The sequence below is a fragment of the Octopus sinensis genome, linkage group LG3 (genome assembly GCF_006345805.1).
Source record: "Octopus sinensis linkage group LG3, ASM634580v1, whole genome shotgun sequence".
Taxonomy (NCBI): domain Eukaryota; kingdom Metazoa; phylum Mollusca; class Cephalopoda; order Octopoda; family Octopodidae; genus Octopus; species Octopus sinensis.
This window is the reverse complement of record NC_042999.1, coordinates 36011812-36032320: the sequence shown is the minus strand read 5'-3', so window position 1 is coordinate 36032320 and position 20509 is coordinate 36011812. Positions and strand designations below refer to the sequence as shown.

At 39.1% G+C, this 20509-nt stretch overlaps 1 protein-coding gene across 3 annotated transcripts in view; it reads left to right on the top strand.

Moving 5' to 3' along the window:
* Window positions 1-20509, top strand: part of LOC115209380 (HSPB1-associated protein 1) — a 37815-nt gene that overhangs the window by 16474 nt on the left and 832 nt on the right. For all 3 annotated transcript variants that reach the window (XM_036500930.1, XM_029777761.2, XM_036500929.1), the window contains 6 exons: window positions 4472-4677; window positions 9739-9875; window positions 11621-11753; window positions 12170-12289; window positions 14462-14563; window positions 18761-18984. In XM_036500930.1, the coding sequence (XP_036356823.1) occupies window positions 4472-4677; window positions 9739-9875; window positions 11621-11753; window positions 12170-12289; window positions 14462-14563; window positions 18761-18984 (922 nt within the window). The remainder of the gene's footprint in view (window positions 1-4471; window positions 4678-9738; window positions 9876-11620; window positions 11754-12169; window positions 12290-14461; window positions 14564-18760; window positions 18985-20509) is intronic.

The following is a 20509-nucleotide window of genomic DNA, read 5'->3' as shown; positions in this document are numbered from 1 at the left end:
TTACTGTGCTGGTGCCATGTAATAGCACTCAGCCCACTACATTGCTGTCCGTTGTTAAGAAATGCCAGCCATGGTGACTCTACTATCCTCAGATTCTATCCCTTCAAACTTTGGTTTCCAATATTTTTTAATTTTTATTCAGCTCGCAAGTTCGTCTGTCCCTTTTAAATGTTAGTGTTTTGCTGTCTGCCTTGAAGCAGACTTTTCCGTTGTCACTGCCTGATATTTATGATTGATCTTTCAAAATATTTTCTTTTTCAACTTACTCAAGATCTTTTGTTGTTTATAAATGGGAGAAAGATAGAGTAAGAGAAAGCGAGGGAGAGTCCGAGAGAAAGGAAGAGTAAGAGAGTGGGAAAGTGAGAGAGAAAGGAGAGAGAATGTGGTGATAAAAAACAGAAAGGAAGCGACAGAAAGTAACAACCACAGTCTTACCCGCACGTAGAGCAGGTCACCTTAAGCTAGTATATTGATAAAATTGGTAAGATAACAAAAGAAAGAAAGAGACCTTGATATTATGTAAATAGAGGAATTTATCTGTAAATGTAATATGTGACAATTATTCGGTAGCCAAGATAAAACTCTGAGTTTTACATATATATATAATGTAACCACTTGTGGACTGTTGGTGATAATTTTCCTTTGTCTTCCTTTTCTCTTGGACATTCCTCTGTCTCCCATTTCTGAAGAAGAGCTTTGCTTGAAATGTAAAACACCCTTTCTTTCCTTCTCTGAATGTATTATTAATACTTTGTATGTACCACGTCGTTGCATTGTTTTTTTTCTTGTCCTTTTTTTTGGCTGTGTGGTAAGTAGCTTGTTTACCAACCACATGGTTCCGGGTTCAGTCCCACTACATGGCACCTTGGGCAAGTGTCTTCTACTATAGCCTCGGGCTGACCATAGCCTTGTGAGTGGATTTGGTGGACGGAAACTGAAAGAAGCCCGTCGTATATATGTGTATATATATATATGCGTGTGTGTGTTTGTCCCCCTAGCATTGCTTGACAACCGATGCTGGTGTGTTTATGTCCCTGTTATTTAGCGGTTCGGCAAAAGAGACCGATAGAATAAGTACTGGGCTTACAAAAGAATAAGTCCCGGGGTCGAGTTGCTCGATTAAAGGTGGTGTTCCAGCATGGCCGCAGTCAAATGACTGAAACAAGTAAAAGAGTAAAAGAGAGAGTAAAGAGTATATATATATATAAAACCATCATTTAACATCTGTTTTCCTTGCTGGCATGGGTTGGACAGTTTGACAGGAGCTGATTAGGTAGAAGACTGCACCATGCTTCAGTCTGTTTTGGCAGGGGTTTTACAGATGGATGCCCTTCCTAACACCAACCACCTTACAGAGTGGGCTGAGTGCTAGTACATGGCACCAGCACAGTAAAAAAAACAAGATAGCTAACTTCTTTGATATAGCCTTGAACATTAGCTTTGGCTTATTCTACCCATACATATACATGTATATATATATGTGTGTCTCCTTGCTTTAACACCCTGGGATAATATTAAACTAGCATCACCATCATACAAATGGACTCTTTCATTTTCAGTCTTCCATAAAAATTTGCTCTTGGCGTTAGGAAGGGCATCCAGCTGTAGAAACATTGCCAGATAAGACCGGAGCCTAGTGCAGCCTTCTGGCTTCCCAGATCCCCGGTCGAACCGTCCAACCCATGCTAGCATGGAGAACGGATGTTAAACGATGATGATGATGATGATGATGTATGTGTGTGTGTACGCATTATATATACAAATGTATACAAATTATATATATATATATATACATACATATATATATAAATACAGATATATACTCTTTGTATACATACATTATATATACATATTTATATATAGAACACACACACACATATAAATTAACCCAATAAATATCTGATTCATAATATTTGTTCTCATGATTGTGGTGGTGGTGGCGATAATATTTCTCTCTATGAATGCAGACACACATAGAGAGAGAGGATGTGGGAGAAAGAGTGAAAGCAGCAGGGGAAAGATAGTAGACTCTGTCAAAGGACGTTATAGAGAGAAAGTGAAAGGAAGGGAGGAAAGAGAGAGAGACGGAGGAAGACAGGCTGATAAGAGAATGAGAGAAGACTTGTCAAAGTGTGCGTTTTTTGCCCTAGTAACCACACCTTTTAAAATAGGGATTTCTAACCCAGCCCACTCACATCCTCACCTCATTTTACATGTCCCTGTATATTTTGGAGTCAATCCGACAGGATCTAATGCTCTTTAACCCGTTCCAATGCCAAAACCAGACAAACAAACTTTTCGCATTTCAGATTTATAGATATTGAATATGTATATATATATATATATATATATATATATATGTGTGTGTGTGTGTGTGTGTGTGTGTGTGTTTATATACAAGTAAGCACATATATCAAATACTGGAAGTTGAGTAATATGCTTTTATTAAAGCTGGAAAATACTTCCCGTTCTTCTGTCTGACGAACAGTAACATGGAACTCTGAGTAACAGTTTGTGAAGATTTTTTTGGCTTTCTTGACATGCTGGGCGATCTTTGTAAACAAAAGATGGTTTCAGTTGGTTCCTGGTTCCAGTTTTCCACTTAAACATGTCCACGCTAAATCTTGTCTGATAGGCAAGAAACAATATTATCTCCCATGGAGATAATATATATATATGTGTGTGTGTGTAAAATAAAAAATAATAATAAAAATAAATATAATAAAATATATATATATATATATATATAAATTTATAAGTATAAATTAATATTTAAAAAATTATTCAAATTGTAACTTTAAATCTAATTAATTTAAATTTTGAATTTTATATTTTATATATTTTGTATATTATATTAATTAATTTTATTTCTATGTTCTGGTTTATGTTTTTCACTGTTTGATTTGCCTAATAGTGGTTTTATCTCTAATTTAATATAAATATATATACATATATATATGCATACACCCACACACATACATATGTTTGTGTGTGTCTGTGTGTATACACATATATGATGGGCTTCTTTCAGTTTCTGTTTTATTGACTCCACTCGCTAGACTATGATTGGCCCTGCCTATTGATTTATAATGTAAGTGACTGATGGGAGACGGGTTGGGTGACATGTTTAATGCTGTTTGGAGAATGAGATAGAATGGGTTTTAGCAGAGCTGGTACACAATAAATACAGAGGAGTTGTGTCTATTTTAATGATAGTAGGAGAGAGAGAGAGAATCTTTGCTTTGTTATAAGTTCTATTAAATGTGTAGTTACTATGCAAAGGTCATTAGATTTGTGTGGTTTTACATTTGTACATTTATCTAACTTCATGGTTCTCAACTGTTTTTTGCATGTGGATCCCTTGATTCCTATTTTACTCTCTGACCCACCACCACTGCCATTCAGTGTTAAAAAAAAATCCTATTATATTTTTAATACTAAATATTAGGAATTGTATTAAAAATATTGTTAAAATATCTTTTGTATTGCAGAAGTATAACTGATTTATTCATCATCATCATCATTGTTTAACGTCTGTTTTCCATGCTAGCATGGGTTGGACAGTTTGATGGGGGTCTGGGAAGCCAGGAGGCTCCAGTCTGATCTGGCAGTGTTTCTACAGCTTGATGCCCTTCCTAACGCCAACCACTCCGTGAGTGTAGTGGTTGCTTTTTACTTGCCACTGGCACAGGTACCAGGGGAGGCTGGCAACAGCCACAATCGGTTGGTGCTTTTTTCATGCCACCGCCATGGAAGCCAGTCAAGGTGGCGCTGGCATCAGCCACGTTCGGATGGTGCTTTTTATGTGCCACCGGCACGGGTATCACAACTACAATTTCCATTTGATTTTTATTTTGATGTTGATGTACTTGACTCAATAGGTCTCCTCAAGCACAACAGGTCGCCCTACGATCCAAGGTAAGCACAGCAGGCCGTTCTGTGAACCAAGGTACTTTGGATGGGCTGAGGCTGCTATGTGAAGCTGGTTCAGGAAACAACCATAAACTCACGTTATTTGTCAGGTTTTCGCAGTCACAGCATATCTCCAGAGGTCTCAGTCTTTTGTCATTGCCTCTGTGAGGCCCAACGTTCGAAGGTCATGCTTGACCACCTCATCCCATGTCTTCCTGGGTCTACCTCTCCCCTGGATTCCTTCAACTGTTTGGGAGTGGCACTTCTTCACACATCTCTCCTCATCCATCCGTAGTACATGACCATACCAATGCAAATTTTATTGCACGTAAATTTTAACAACAAAATCTTTTATGGACCCCAGTTGAGAACCACTGATATAATTATATATAAACACTTAGACACTTCAGTAGTATCACCCCTATTACAGCCATTACAACAGTCTCCACCACTGTTACCACAATGATGATGACAACCACCACCATCACTATTACTACCATCATGTTGCCACTAACACCATTATCATAACCAGCTTCAGTTTTTCTGTCTTCTTTTGCAGAAAGTTCAGAAATCCAATGGGAAAAGGATAGTATCCACCACAGTGTGTCCCTTGATGACCTACTTGATTGGGTCTATGGTGAGGTAGCAACACCAACCCAGTTCCTACCTGAGTCTATCTCACACTGCTCTCCTGACCAACTTTGGGCCTACATTGACTACAAATATGTGAAGGATGTTTTTGCCGAACAACCAGAGCTTTTCAAGGTGAATTCTTTAGATTTATAATGAAAGGGGTCATTGGGAATCCTGTCATCATGGTTAATGTCATTATCGTTTTCATCATTGTCATCATAGTTGTCAGCATCATCACCATCTGTGTGTCTACATACATGTATGCTTGTATGCATCAACCCATCCAAAAAGAATAGTACCAAGGTAAAAAGTCTAATGATCAAAAATATTTTAATTTGTAACAACCCCCCCTCTACTGCCACTGGGGAAGCGGGTTTGTTGAATATGTAAGAAAAGTGTAAGGATGAACTCAATACTGTACAGTGGTGTCATAAAGAAATAAGGCGATGGAATTCTTAATAGACTTATGAGAAACCGGGACTTATAGCAAAATATATACAGGAATAGTTAATAGTAGGAATACTCATGAACTGCCCAGATAACTTGCAAAAATTAATAGTCAATTTCTGTAATTTATGTAGGATAATTATGGCTGGAGGTGATTCACTATCATCATCATCATTGTTTTAATGTCAACTTTTTCATATTTGCAGGGGTCAGATGATAGTATATTGGGGCAGAGTTTTCTACGGCCAGATGCCCTTCCTGTAGCCAATCTCTACTTGTTTCCATGGGAGGGAATATTGTTTGTTGCCTATCAGACAAGATTCAGTCTGGACATGTTTCAGTGGAGAACTGGAACCAGGAACCAACAGAAACCGTATGAACGCGTCTTTTGTTTACAAAGATCGCCCAGCGTGTCAAGAAACCCGGGTATGATTACCCGGTAGACTGCAAGCAAATGACACCGTTAAAAAAACAAAAAGTGTTTGTTTATAATTAGCGTACCAACACACAGGCCAAACGAGAAATGCACGAACTAACAAACTCGTTTATTTGATCTGCTCTTGGCTCTATAGTTGAAAACACAGATCTTTTCGGTTTGAACGACAGTTTTTTCTAGCAGCATCATATGAAATTGTCACCCATAATTATAACCCTAGTATCGATTTATTGCATTTCAATCTGTTTTAGGGTTAGGGAGGGGGGGAAGGTATCTTTTTTTCTTCACAAATGTAAATAAACCCAATCTGTTTCTTAAACGAGGGACATATTCATACGGCACAGAATGTTATTTACCTCAATGGACGTCATTGATTGGTTGAAATTGCAGAAAATAACAACAAATATCTTACAAACTATAGAATTTTCTCAATAAAGCCAAGAGAAAAAGATGTTTTATAAACACATTCTACCAGTATACGAAGTTTAGAATGTTTTAGTTACCTAGAAATTATGTTAAAAACTGCCGTTCAAACCGAAAAGATCCGAAAATACTCCTACAGGTGTCACGCAGTGGACTTGAAACTGAAACCATGTGGTTGGGAAACGAACTTCTTAACCACACAGTTGTGACTACTGGCTATGATTGTAGTAATAATATTGAAGTTAAAGTTAAATGTTGAGGAAACGTTGTAAAAGATAGACTGCAACTTATATGGCAGTATGAAAGCTGTATAGCGGTGAAAGATTTAACGAATACAATAATACAGATTTTAACCCGTGTTTCACTGGCACTCATGCATCATATGATACACATTACGATTTTTTTTTCAATTATTAGAGTAACTTCAGACTTATGAAAGGAAAGCTTTATATTAATCAGATATATGAAACGAAAGTTATTTCGTTTTTGGATTTGGTTTGCATGATTCTTTATATGAGTTCGTGTGTTGAAGCATATTCTGTTGTGTCTGGGGAGAGTCATTTTCTTTTTGTGCCTTATGATTTAGCACACTCACCGGTAAAATTTCCACTTATTTCTTATTTTTATTGTCCTCAAATTTTCGTTGCGTCTTGCAACCTTTTGAGAGTCAAGACTATTGAAAAAGTTGCAAGACGCAACGAAAATTTTAGGAAAATAAAAATTAGAAACAAGTGGAAATTTTACCGGTGAGTGTGTTACATTATAAGGCACAAAAAGAAAATGACTCTCCCCAGACACAACTGAAACGAAAGTTATAAGTCGGAAAATAAGCATGGACGTTTAGGACAAACTTTGAACAGACGAAAGTTTAATTTTGTATACTGTTTTACTGGCAGTGAATATCATCATTGACTGATTGTATATTTTAAGAAATCTTTATATATAAAAGTCAAGTTGTGTGTCTGTCTCCTACGATTTAGATTCCTAACTACTCCCACATTTTGCGGTGCAGTTTAACCAAAACCAGGTATCTTATAGTCGTGATTCATATCGAGCCCTTCTGGGTATTAGCGCGCGTCTACGATGAGTCTACGATTTAAAAAAAAATTTACCATAATTTTTTTCCATTTTAATGCATTTTTTCTCTATTATATAAGGGAAGTAACTCTCTAAAAATGTCTACGATGAGTCAACGATTAAAAAAAAGTTTACCATAATTTTTTTTCCATTTTTAATGCATTTTTTGGCTATAACTCTCTAAAAATGCTTATATAGTTATTTCCCTTACAAACCCGAGCAACACCGGGCGATACTGCTAGTTATTTATAAATGTAAATTAAAAAAAAAAGAAAATGTAAGATGCCAGAAATCGCTGTTGGTAAACCAGCATTAGCGCAATTATCTCCCATACATTGCATGATAAAAAAAAAAATCTTTTCCGCGCTGTAGATTTAGAAAAGACATTTTGGTTCACATGAGACATGACTCACCATCAGGCGGGCTGCACTACTAAAAACCGAAACAAAATAAAATAAGATACAAGTAATTTTTTTGTGAGACGGGTCATTCAGAAAGTCTTGCGCGTCGCGGTTTGATCATGACTCATTAAGAAACTGATATTAAACACCTGAAGTTCGACGTTTGTGCACTAGTAGTAGCAGAGTTATCTCCCATGAATTGTTGAATTGAAAAGAAATCGATTTTTGTTTTTTTAATCCTTTAAATGGAAATTGAAGATTTTCGTTTCCATTATAGATCAGAAAAATGCGAGAAAAAGGAAAATAATATACCGGTCAGATGTATATATATATATATAGGGGTAAAATACCCTTACATTTCCACGTGTATTTTATATTTTCTTTTTGTAAAATATTTCTACTATATACATATATATACTCGAGCCGTCTAAGACACCCTATGTCAGGAAAAAAAATGCACTCGTGTATCTGTTACTCTCTTTTACTCTTTTACTTGTTTCAGTCATTTGACTGCGGCCATGCTGGAGCACCGCCTTTAGTCGAGCAAATCGACCCCGGGACTTATTCTTTGTAAGCCCAGTACTTATTCTATCGGTCTGTTTTGCCGAACCGCTAAGTGACGGGGACGTAAATACATCAGCATCGGTTGTCAAGCAATGCTAGGGGGACAAACACAGACACAAACATATACACACACATACACACATACATATATACACATATACGACAGGCTTCTTTCAGTTTCCGTCTACCAAATCCACTCACAAGGCTTTGGTCGGCCCGAGGCTATAGTAGAAGACACTTGCCCAAGGTGCCAATTATTATTATTATTATTATTATTATTATTATTATTATTATTATTATTATTTAACACTAATAATAAAAACATTAAAAACAATAAACCTGCTGGATGTGTGTGTGTAATAAATATTTGCATATTTATCTTTTAACACGGGGGTTCTCAACCATTTTTTATCTATGGACCCCCTTCCTTGATTACTATTTTATTCAGGTGGACCCTATAGCCATTTAATGTTTAAAAACTAGTTTTAAAGAAACTTCTTTCGGAATTCATATTTTGTTTTATACACAATAACTTGCATAGGTTGAACCATGTAAAATGTAAGAGAAAGAAACCTGGCTGTTTCTTACAATACTTACCAATATACACAGCTAAAGCAAATGTTTTTCAGAAGCCCTTAAAATACTATTGAAGATCCCAAATTTACCCTCTTGTTGCATGGTCCCTGGTTGTGAATAAGCGATTTAACATGTCAAGGAATGTTCAGGCATAAAATATGCTAGGTACTGTAGTATCATCATCATCATCATCATCGTTTAATGTCCGTTTTCCGCGCTAGCACGGGTTGGACCGGGGTCTGGGGAGCCAGGGGCTGCCCCAGGCTCCAGTCTGATCTGGCAGTGTTTCTACAGCTGGATGCCCTTCCTAACGCCAACCACTCCGTGAGTGTATATGTGGAGGCGCAATGGCCCAGTGGTTAGGGCAGTGGACTCACGGTCGGAGGATCGTGGTTTCGATTCCCAGACCGGGCGTTGTGTGTGCTTATTGAGCGAAAACACTTAAAAGTTCCACGAGGCTCCAGCAGTGGGTGGTGGCAACTCCTATTGTACTCTTTCGCCACAACTTTCTCTCACTCTCTCTTTCTGTTTCTTGAGTAACGCTGCGATGGACTGGCGTCCCGTCCAGCTGGGGGGAACACATACACCACAGAAACCGGGCCCATGAGCCTGGCTAGGCTTGAAAAGGGCGACGTTTATCATTTTACTGTAGTATAGTCTTAAGAGAATACCGTCTCCCTTTTGTGAGAAGTTATGTGTTGATTTAGTAGATGGAAACTGAAAGAGGCTTGTCATATATACACTACTCTTTTACTCTTTTACTTGTTTCAGTCATTTGACTGCGGCCATGCTGGAGCACCGCCTTTAGTCGAGCAAATCGACCCCGGGACTTATTCTTTGTAAACCCAGTACTTATTCTATTGGTCTCTTTTGCCGAACCGCTAAGTGACGGGGACGTAAACACACCAGCATCGGTTGTCAAGCAATGCTAGGGGGACAACCACAGACACACAAACATATACACACATATATATATATATACATATATACGACAGGCTTCTTCCAGTTTCCGTCTACCAAATCCACTGACAAAGCATTGGTCGGCCCGGGGCTATAGCAGAAGACACTTGCCCAAGATGCCACGCAGTGGGACTGAACCCGGAACCATGTGGTTGGTTAGCAAGCTACTTACCACACAGCCACTCCTGCGCCTATATAGTATAGCTAGAGTGTATGTGGTTGGGAAGCAAGCTTCTTACCACACAGCCATGCCTGTGCCAATATTTGCTTTTATGTTTTTAACACAATTGTGTATTGCTCTTTGTTTAGGCTTTTGATTGGAGTCCATTTGGTGTTGGTGAACGTGATGGCTACCAGTCCACTTTATGGATTGGCACCAGAGGTGCTCACACCTGCTGCCATTATGACACTTATGGTTTCAACCTCGTGGCACAGCTTCATGGAAGGTTAGTCTTTTATTTCCACTTGTCTTATTATTCTACATTTTACATGTATAAAAGCTAAAAGGCTGAGACATGAGCCAACTTAGATATGCAAAGCTAAACAAAACTAAATATTGGGTCATCCCATAAATAATGTGGATTTTTCAATTGCATGAACTAAATGTTGGAGGGGGACAAGATAAACTACCTGCATCAACTTGCTATACAAGCAGGTAATATTTTACCTTGTACTTATTCTTAGTGCAAGTTTTGAAGAGTGCAGTTCGATTTTAAAAGTTATTTTTTCAAAGCTATTATAGAAGTGACAAAGGAGCATATTCAGCATATTTTGCTTTATGAGTTCAATAAAGGCAACAATGCAACAGAAAGTGCGAGGAATATTAATGCAGTATATGAAGATAAGCGTAAGCCTGTGTCAACTATCTATCTATCTATCTATCTATCTATCGATCGATGTTAGGAAGGGCATTCAGCTGTAGAAACCATGCCAAAACAGACTTCTTGAAGCCTGGGTACTTCTTCAACTGGCCAGCTCCTGTCAAACTGTCCAACCCATGCCAGCATGAAAAATGGATGTTAAAGGATGATGATGATGATATACATATATAAATATTGATGTGTGGGTATCTTTGTAGCTGTGTTTGTCCCACTACCATCACCACCACTCGGCAACCAATGTTGGCTTGTTTACATCTCTCATAACAAAGCAGTTTGGCAAATGAGACTGATAGAATAAGTACCAGACTTTAAAAACTAAAATAAGTGCTGGGGTTGATTTGTTTGATTTGAAGAGTAGTGCACCAGCATGACCACAGTCCAATGACTGCATGTTTGAAAAGACTAGGCAAGCCAAGTGAAAGTACAGTTGTAGCTGATACAAGTGTCACGTGACTGGCATCCATGCTGGTGGCACATAAAAAGCACCCATTACACTCTTGGGATGGTTGGTGTTAGGAAGGGCATCCAGCTATAGAAACCATGTCAAATCAGATTCGAACCTGGTGCAGCTCCCTGGTTTACCAGTTTCAGTCAAACCATCTAACCAAGTGGTTCCCAAACATTTTCAGGCTGCCGCCCCCTAGACACCCAGGCCACATTCCTAGTGCCCCCATTCCCAACTAACCATCACAAACATATATTTCTTTACTACCCACAAGGGGTTAAACACAGAGAGGACATACAAGGACAGACAAACGGATTAAGTCGATTACATCGACCCCAGTGCGTAACTGGTACTTATTTAATCGACCCCGAAGGGATGAAAGGCAAAGTCGACCTCAGTGGCATTTGAAGACCTCTTTCTCAAGTAATTTCAAAGCAACTGTATTTCACAAATAAAATTTAACCTAATGAACCCATTATTTTGTTGTTTTTGCATGAATCACTAACCCATTATTGCCCCACTTTTCTTCAATGCCCCTTGGAACTTTCCACTGCTCCTGGCGGTGGGGAGGGGGAGGGGTGCAGTACTTCCCACTTTGGAAACCACTGATCTAACCCATGCCAGCATGGAAAACAGACGGGAAGTGGTGATTGATGATGATGATGATGATGAGGATGATGATGATAATGATGATGATGATGATGATATGATGATGATGATGATGATGATCGATGATGATGATGATGAGGAGGAGGAGGAGGAGTAGGAGGAGGAGGAGGAGGATAAATATTTCTATTGAAGTTTAGTTTCTGTGACATTGATGAAAGAACAGTCGTTTATTCTACTTGTAATTGTTTCATCTCAGAAAGCGTTGGATCCTGTTTCCTCCTGAAGACAGTGACAAGCTATATCCAACAAGAATTCCTTATGAAGAATCCAGTGTATTCAGTGAGGTTAATATAAAGACGCCTGATATTTGGAAGCATCCAAAATTTAAGGTAATGGTTCCTCAATATTTTTTATTTGAGTTTTGGAAAAACAACATTGCTTTTTATATCTTTCCTCCTCCTCCTCCTCCTCCTCCTGATCTGCCTTATCCTCCTCCTACTCTGTTTCCTCCTCACCTCCACCTCTACCTCTTCCACTACTGCCTCCTCCTCTACCACTACTGCCACTGCCACCCCACTCCCTCCTATCTCCTCCTCCCTCCACTTCTGCTGCAATCACTGTCTCCTCCATCTCCCACTCCTTCTCTCCTGCCACTTTTGATGTCACCACCGTCTCCACCACCATCACCACCTCTCCCTCCATCCCCACCACCAGCACCTCCCCTTCTCTTCTCCTCCTCCTCCTAATGGCACAGTTGTTTCTGTTCAAATAACACTGATGCTAATCTGTGTTTTATCTCTTACAGGACTGCCATCCATATGTGGTCACTCTTGAAGCTGGTCAAGTGCTGTATGTTCCTCGACATTGGTGGCATTTTGTAGAATGTCTAGAACTGTCCATCAGTGCAAATACATGGGTAGAAATGGTAAAAAAAAAATAATTTCTCTACATAAATCTTTATTATACAAGAAAAGGTTTGATAGTGACTTCAAAATTAAAGTGTAATAAATATGTGATCTCGTGATCATATGACCGACCAGGTTATCAGATGCTGTTACACATCGCTGGTCACATGTGTTTTTGTATTGTTTTAGCTGTCAAATGATGCCACCCTGCTGGCTAGGCGAGCAGGCCAACCTTCCCCACTGATGGAAAGTGGGGACTAGGGCAACATGGAATCATCATCATCATCATCATCATTCAACGTCCGTTTTCCATGCTAGCATGGGTTGGACGGTTTTGACTGAGGGCTGGCAACCAGATGGCTGCACCAGGCTCCAGTCTTGATCTGGCAGAGTTTCTACAGCTGGATGCCCTTCCTAATGCCAACCACTTCGAGAGTGTAGTGGGTGCTTTTTACATGCTACCTGCACGGGGGCCAGTCAGACGGTACTGGCAATGACCTCGCTCGAATCTGTTTACATGTGCCACCGACATAGGTGCCAGTGAAGCGATGTTGGTAACAATCACGCTCGAATGGTGCCCTTTTACGTGCCACGGGTACGGAAGCCAGTTGGCTGCTCTGGCAACGATCACGCTCGGATGGTGTTCTTGACATTAGTGCCAGTAAGGCAACGCTGGTAACGATCATACTCGAATAGCCGCTCTGTCAACGATCACACTCATATGGTGCTCTTTGCACCCTGCTAGCATGGATGCCAGTCATCAAAATGATTTTGATTTTGATTTCACTTGCCTCAACAGGTCTTCGCAAGCAAAGTTTAGTGACCAAGGAAGGAAAAGCTACGCATAAGTGGGCTGGTTATGCTCCTGGCATAGGCCATGAGTTATGGTTTCATCTGGCTTGCTGGGTCTTCTCAAGCACAGCATATTTCCAAAGGTCTCGGTCGCTAGTCATTTCCTTGGTGAGGCCTAATGTTCAAAGGTTGTGCTTCACCACTTCATCCCAGGTCTTCCTGGGTCTACCTCTTCCACAAGTTCCCTCAACGGCTAGGGTGAGGCACTTTTTCACACAGCTATCCTCATCCATTCTCCCCACATGACCATACCAGCGCAGTCATCTCTGTTGCACACCACATCTAATGCTTCTTAGGTCCAACTTTTCTCTCAAGGTACTTACACTCTGTTGAGTATGCACACTGACTTTACACATCCATCAGATCATACTGGCTTCATTCCTTGCGAGCTTACGCATATCCTTAGCAGTCACAGCCCATGTTTCATTGCCGTGTAGCATGGCTGTTCGTACACATGCATCATACAGTCTACTTTTTACTCTGAGCGAGAGGCCCTTTGTCACCAACAGAGGTAAGAGCTCTCTGAACTTTGCCCAAGCTATTCTTATTCTAGCAGCTACACTTTCAAGTGCTGTTGTTGTCATCGTTGTGGTAGTGGTGGTGATCAGACTTGTCATTCAAACCTTCGTCCTGTTTTTTTTTTTCGTATACCAGACATAGTTGTTCAACGACTGTATTTTTACAATACAGCAATGTCTTTACATGATGGTAGGGTGTAATATGAAGAATATTTAACTGCTATTTCTAGTGTTTGTAGCTACTATGTCTTGTAGCTATACAGAGGCACATTTGCTTTGCTGGTTACTTAGTCTTAGCTTACTGGGTATTATATTTAGCAATGATTAACAACAGGAAGGGTATCCACTCACAGAATATTGCATTACACTTTTACTCTTTTGTTTGTTTCAGTCATTTGAGTGCGGCCATGCTATAGCACCGTCTTTAGTCGAGCAAATCGACCCCAGGACTTATTCTTTGTAAGCCTAGTACTTATTCTATCGGTCTCTTTTGCTGAACTGCTAAGTTACAGGGACGTAAATACACCAGCATCGGTTGTCAAGCGATGTTGTGGGGACAAACACAGACACACAAACACACACATATATATCTATATATACGACGGGCTTCTTTCAGTTTCCGTCTACCAAATCCACTCACAAGGCTTTGGTCAGCCCGAGGCTACAGTAGAAGACACTTGCCCAAGGTGTCACAAAGTGGGACCGAACCCGGAACCATGTGGCTGGTAAGCAAAATCTCAAAAAGTAACAATGATATATTCTAACATCATAGATACATCAATCTTTTAATAAGTTTCTTCACTATTTTTCTCTATTTTATAGCATGAAGATAATGAAAGCCGAGTAGATGAAGCCATTACAAGATTGATTTTTAGCAAATGGTCTCAAGATTGCCCTCAAGATTTCAGAATAAACCCAAAGGAGGTTAGAGAATTGTTTTCACTATTTTCTTCTTTCATAAATAAATTTGATTCTACTGTTTCCACTTTCTTCTATTTTTTTTAGTTTCAATTTTTAAACATTTTCTGTTGCAATATAGATAGATGCAGAAAGGTGGTGAGCTGGCAGAAACGTTAGCATGCCGAGCGAAATGCTTAGCGATATTTTGTCTGTCTGTACATTCTGAGTTCAAATTCTGCCGAGGTCGACTTTCCATTTCATCCTTTCAGGGTCGATAAATTAAATACCAGTTGTGTACTGGGGCCAATCTAATTGACTGCCCCCACTCCCCCAAAATTTCGGGCCTTGTACCTAAAGTAGACAAGAATATAAATTCATGCAGAGGAATTGAGTTAAGCAGTTTGCATCTCAACAATGTGCTTCTAGGTTTTGACGTCATTGCATGTCACTTCACCTTAAACAAATGTCTTTGGTTTATCCAGTGTCTTGGATATGAAGTTTAATTGATGGAAAACTATGCACAAACCATCATATTATATATGTGTACATTTATGTTTATCATCATCATTATCCTTTAATGTCTGTTTTCTATGCTGTCATGGGTTGGATAGTTTGACCAGAGCTGGGAAGCAGGAGAGCTACATCAGGTTCCTGTCTGATTTGGCTTGGTTTCAATGTCTGGATGTCCTTCCTAATGCCAACCACTTTACAGAGTGTGCCAGGTGCTTTTTACATAGCACCATCATGAGTACTCTTATGTGACACCAGCACGAGTGCTTTTTACATGGCACTGACACAGGGCTCTTGCAGAACAATCCTCTTCATCAAGGGCAGTGACATTAACACTTTTGTTGTGGAGGCTGAGTCTTCTTGAGTACAGCAGGTGCTAGATATCTTGGTCCTTTGTGTGTGTGTACCATCATCATCATCATCATCATCATCATCATCATCATCATCATCATTTAACGTCTGTTTTTCATGCTAGCATGGGTTGGACGGTTCGACTGGGGTCTGTGAAGCCAGGAGGCTGTGCCAGGCTCCAGTCTGATCTGGCAGTGTTTCTACAGCTGGATGCCCTTCTTAATGCCAACCACTCCATGAGTGTAGTGGGTGCTTTTTATGTGCTACCGGCACAGGGGCCAGAGGAGGCTGGCAAATGGCCATGATCATTTGGTGCTTTTTACATGTCACCGACATGGACGCCAGTCAGACGGCGCTGGCATCAGCCACATTTGGATGGTGCTTTTTACGTGCCACCAGCATGGGTATCTTAACTACAATTTCCATTTGATTTTCATTTTGATGTTGGTGTTGGCATAATTGACTCAATAGGTTTCCTCAAGCACAGTGGGTCACTCTACGATCCAAGGTTAGCACAGCAGACCGTCCTGCATGCCACCCCCTGTTCATTGGATGGTGTAAGTTCGTGATAGAACTGGAGTCTAAAATAGTGTAATTCTGCTTCTGTCTATGAGATGTTAAATCAAAATCAAAATTAAGTGGTATTCAAAAAGGAACATGTTTTATTTGCAGATATTGGGTATTAAAATGTGAAAATATGGAAAATTATTGTTTGGAATGCCGTTTAATTGACTGGATAGCTGAAAAATTGGCACAAAAAGCATACACAACGTTTCTATGGACATGGCAATCTTTAATATGCTTAATTGCAATATGAAATTATCTGAGGCATCTGGGAAGCTGTGCATTGAAATGAAAAAATGCTTAACTTTAACAACAGGCAGGAGTAAATAAGTGCAATAAGGGTCAACCTGAAGGGGATTTCAACTCAATGGAAAAACTACTGGAGGGCTGCCTTGTAAACCATGTTTTTTGTCAATCTTTCGGGAGCATAGTAGAAGAGATTGGCTGAGTTTCCAACACTGGAACACTCCGCATACAGCTGTCCGTATGAAAAGTATCGTGTATTGAAGTTCACCCAACCAATTTCAGTGACTGACCTTGGGCTTTGTTAATGGTCATAGCAAAGCTTAATCAAATGGGGAATTAAACTCTTTTCATCACAAAGACACAATCAGCCGGAATAAGTGGAACTCAGGGAATAAAAGCAGACTCGCCAGTGCCTTTTCCTGTGATGATTGTGGCTTCGATAACTTTATCCAACAGCCAAATGTGTGCCATTGCAAACGTGGCTTAACAGCCAAACATGTGCCATTGCAGAGCTGAGGTGGCTTCAAATTCCTCAAGTGTATAATAGGACAACCAAGTTTAAGGCTAAGTTTATGCAGTGGCAATCCTAATGGTTCTTGTGAGTTTAAAAATTCTGATGGGAAAAACGTTACTTGGGTTGGATCAGTAACTGAATCAACTGAACATAGCATCACTCTTGGGTAGGACGTTGATGAAGTAGACATGTGTTTAAGGTTTGGACAGTGGCATTTGTTGGAGCTAAGGTGGCGCTTTCACACATCCATTTGTGACTGATGTAATTGGTTGGGAGGTTGAGGTAACTGTTGTGTATTGCTCCTCAGGGCTGGAGATGTAGTTACCGATGGTACTTATGTCAGCCAAACCATTAACATCGAGTGGTGAGCTCCCATTACCAACACCCAGTAACTTTGATGCAAAAGAATTGTCATCATCTTGTTGGTGGAGAATGGAACGCATGTTTCTGGTTAACATTCTTGACTGGACAGAGCGCCAAAGATGAGAATTTTTAAGACAAGCATTTAATTCATCAGCTGGTGTACTTTTTGGGACAATAGGAAAGGTTTGACGAAAGTCCTCAACAAGAAGAATAACGACACCTCTGAATGGTTAAGAGTTGGAAGCAGGTCTTGTAGTGTTGTGCTGATTGCATTAAGTGCATTCTTGTGGGACATTGTTGCCTTGTCCCAGACAATCAATTTGCATTTTTGAAAGACAACTGCCTCAGAATTCTTGTTTTTATTGGTAGTAGGATTTTCAAAATGACTGATTTAAGGGAAATCTTAAATGTTGAATGGACTGTTCTGCCACCATCTAACAGTGTTGATGCTATTCCTGAAGATGTCATCCCAATGACAATCTGTCCACTTTGGCGAACTTTGGCAAGAAGGAGGTTGAGGAGAAATGTCTTTCCCGTGCAACCTGGCACATCAAGGAAGAGGATGCCATTGGTGGTGTCTTGAAGTATTGTCAAAATAGAATTATAGACAACAGCTTGTGCTGGATTCAAAAGTTTTTCTCTTTCTTCAACGTAGGATAGAAGTCTGGCAGCATTGTAGCATGTCTCCCTTAGTAAGTGCCGGTTACAAAGCACCTCATTTTCTCTGTAAGGGGATTCAACACAGTAGTTGTTCAAGGGACAACCACCCATTTCCAAAATGGTATCTTCTAGGAGTATGAAGGTTCGGCAATATGCAATGTTGACCGATAAAGAAGCAAAACTTGTGGATGAATAAGCTACCAGAACTGACCGAATAGTGCTTTTTCTAGAATGTAACCGATGAATTTGATCTGTAAAATTCGTAAAAATGATAAGATTTTACCAAAATATCGTTCAATTATGCTTACTGATATAAAAGATAACTCGTAATTTGAAATGTTGATACTAATATTCCTTCTTCGTGAAATGAAATTAAAGAATAGATAATGGGCATGTACATATCAAATTAAGTGAGTCATGCAAAAGTAGAAAAATACCACTCATGTTTTGATTTATATAAGAAACTGTTAGCTAAAGTTTTAGATATTTGTCACCCAAATTTCCACATTCAGTTACCAATCAATTTGTCATTTTCTACTATCAATTGAATTTTGCTGTGAGAAAATATTCACAGAGTTAATCAATCACTAATTAGCGCCATTTATTTGTTAAACTTAATATCTTATTTAATTTTTACTTATTCAAAATAATTGCTTTGTCTTCTTACTCTTTTGTGTCAGCTTATTTATTAAACACAGAATGAAATGCCTGCATGCACATGTTCGATTACCGTGATGCACCATGGAATTTTGTCAGTGAACAGGTTGCAGTCTCAAAGCATCGAAAATATTTTGGCAAATTTTCTACCTACCAGTTCTACTTACAAGGCATTGATTGACCCAAGGTTAAAGCAGAAGACACTTATCCGAAGTGCAATGTGGTGGGATAGAACATGAGGGAAGGGAGGAACAAAATGCACTCCATATCCACTTAGTCGCACCTGTGCTTTTAAATGTATATAGCATCTTAAAAACAATATTTAATAGTCTTGTATGTTGTTATTTTTTCAATAGGATTTGGAACCAGAAAATGTGAACTTAGGTTATTTATCACAGGCACTCTTTATGGCAGCTGATTCATCAGTAAAGGCTACTTCCATAGATTCAAGTGTTGAGTCTAGCAGCAATATTTCTGAAGAGGAATCTACTGATAATCCATCTCATATAAAATTGCCTAACCATCTTCAAAATCTCTCAAACAGTATATGGAATATAGTCAGCGGAAAGATTGAAAATCTGTAAGTACTTTTTTCTGTAGATCCTCAAGCCTTCTTCACCTAACAATAGCTGTGCTCAAGAATGAGGGCCTAAAAGCCACACTCAGTCTGTACCTGACAACTCTTCCCCACAACTCATCTTCATAATATCTGTCCCACTTTCACCCTCCTAACTATGGCACCGTTTTCTCAGCTACTGTAATTATATGAGAGCAGAACTGTTCATATTTCATATCCCTTTTAGTGCTAACAGTTACCCTTTGCCTTACAATCACTTCATGTGTCATCCATCCTGCATTCTGAACATCATCTTTAGCTATTTTATTTTATGCATGAAACTGGAAACAAACAACTCCATTTACCTATTTCTGCCAATGAAGACTTAGTGTATCAACCTCTGGCCTCTATCTCTGTCATTGTGCATCTTCTCTCATACACACACACACACACAGACACAATCATATATAAATACATACATACATACATGCATACATGTGTGCATGTATGTATTTATGTATTTGGTAAGTAAGATAATCATCATCATTAATTCATGTTTTGTGATTTATGACTCATTGGGATCTTAGTCTTTAATCACTATTACTAAATCGTGACTCATTTTAGATCTTAATCTTTATTCACCATCATTAGTTCACAACTTATTGAAAATTTAAAAATTTGGTACAAAGGTGTAGCGTAGGAGTGGCTGTGTGGTAAGTAACTTGCTTACGAACCACATGCTTCTGGGTTCAGTCCCACTGTGTGGCACCTTGGGCAAGTGTCTTCTACTATAGCTTCGGGCTGACCAAAGCCTTTTGAGTGGATTTGGTAGATGGAAACTGAAAGAAGCCCGTCATATATATGTATATATATGTATGTATATATGTTTGTGTGTCTGTGTTTGTCCCCCCAACATTGCTTGACAACCGATGCTTGTGTGTTTACGTCCCTGTAACTTAGCAGTTTGGCAAAAGAGACCGATAGATCAAGTACTGGGCTTACAAAGAATAAGTCCTGGGCTCGATTTGCTCGACTAAAGGCGGTGCTCCAGCATGGCCACAGTTACATGACTGAGACGAGTAAAAGAGTAATAATATACTTTTCCAACCACCTTTTCACAACCACCTCAATGACTAAAAGAAACAAAGAAATGAGTAAACAAGTAGTTTTAAGCATTCAATATGCATTTAATGCAAATGTGATGAACAGCACGTTACAAATTAAATATTTTTAAAAAACAAACATTTTGTTAACCAGTTCATAAATTCACATGCTCAGTTGTCAACAGACAGGTAAAACAAGTGGTTTCAATATATCTGTCAACACATGCTTTCTCGCAGACAAAAGAGTTCTCATGTTCCGCTTGTTACTTGGAAGCAGGTATGAATTTGTTTGTGGCTTACGATTGGCTAAAATTACCAAAATTTTCAAACTTTAATTGCTAATAATTCTTTATTTATTGATTTATAATGAAAATCATTTTCAAGTCATTCATTAGTTTATAAAGGTGTGTATCGTTACACTGAATATGAAATCAATTTGAACAGAA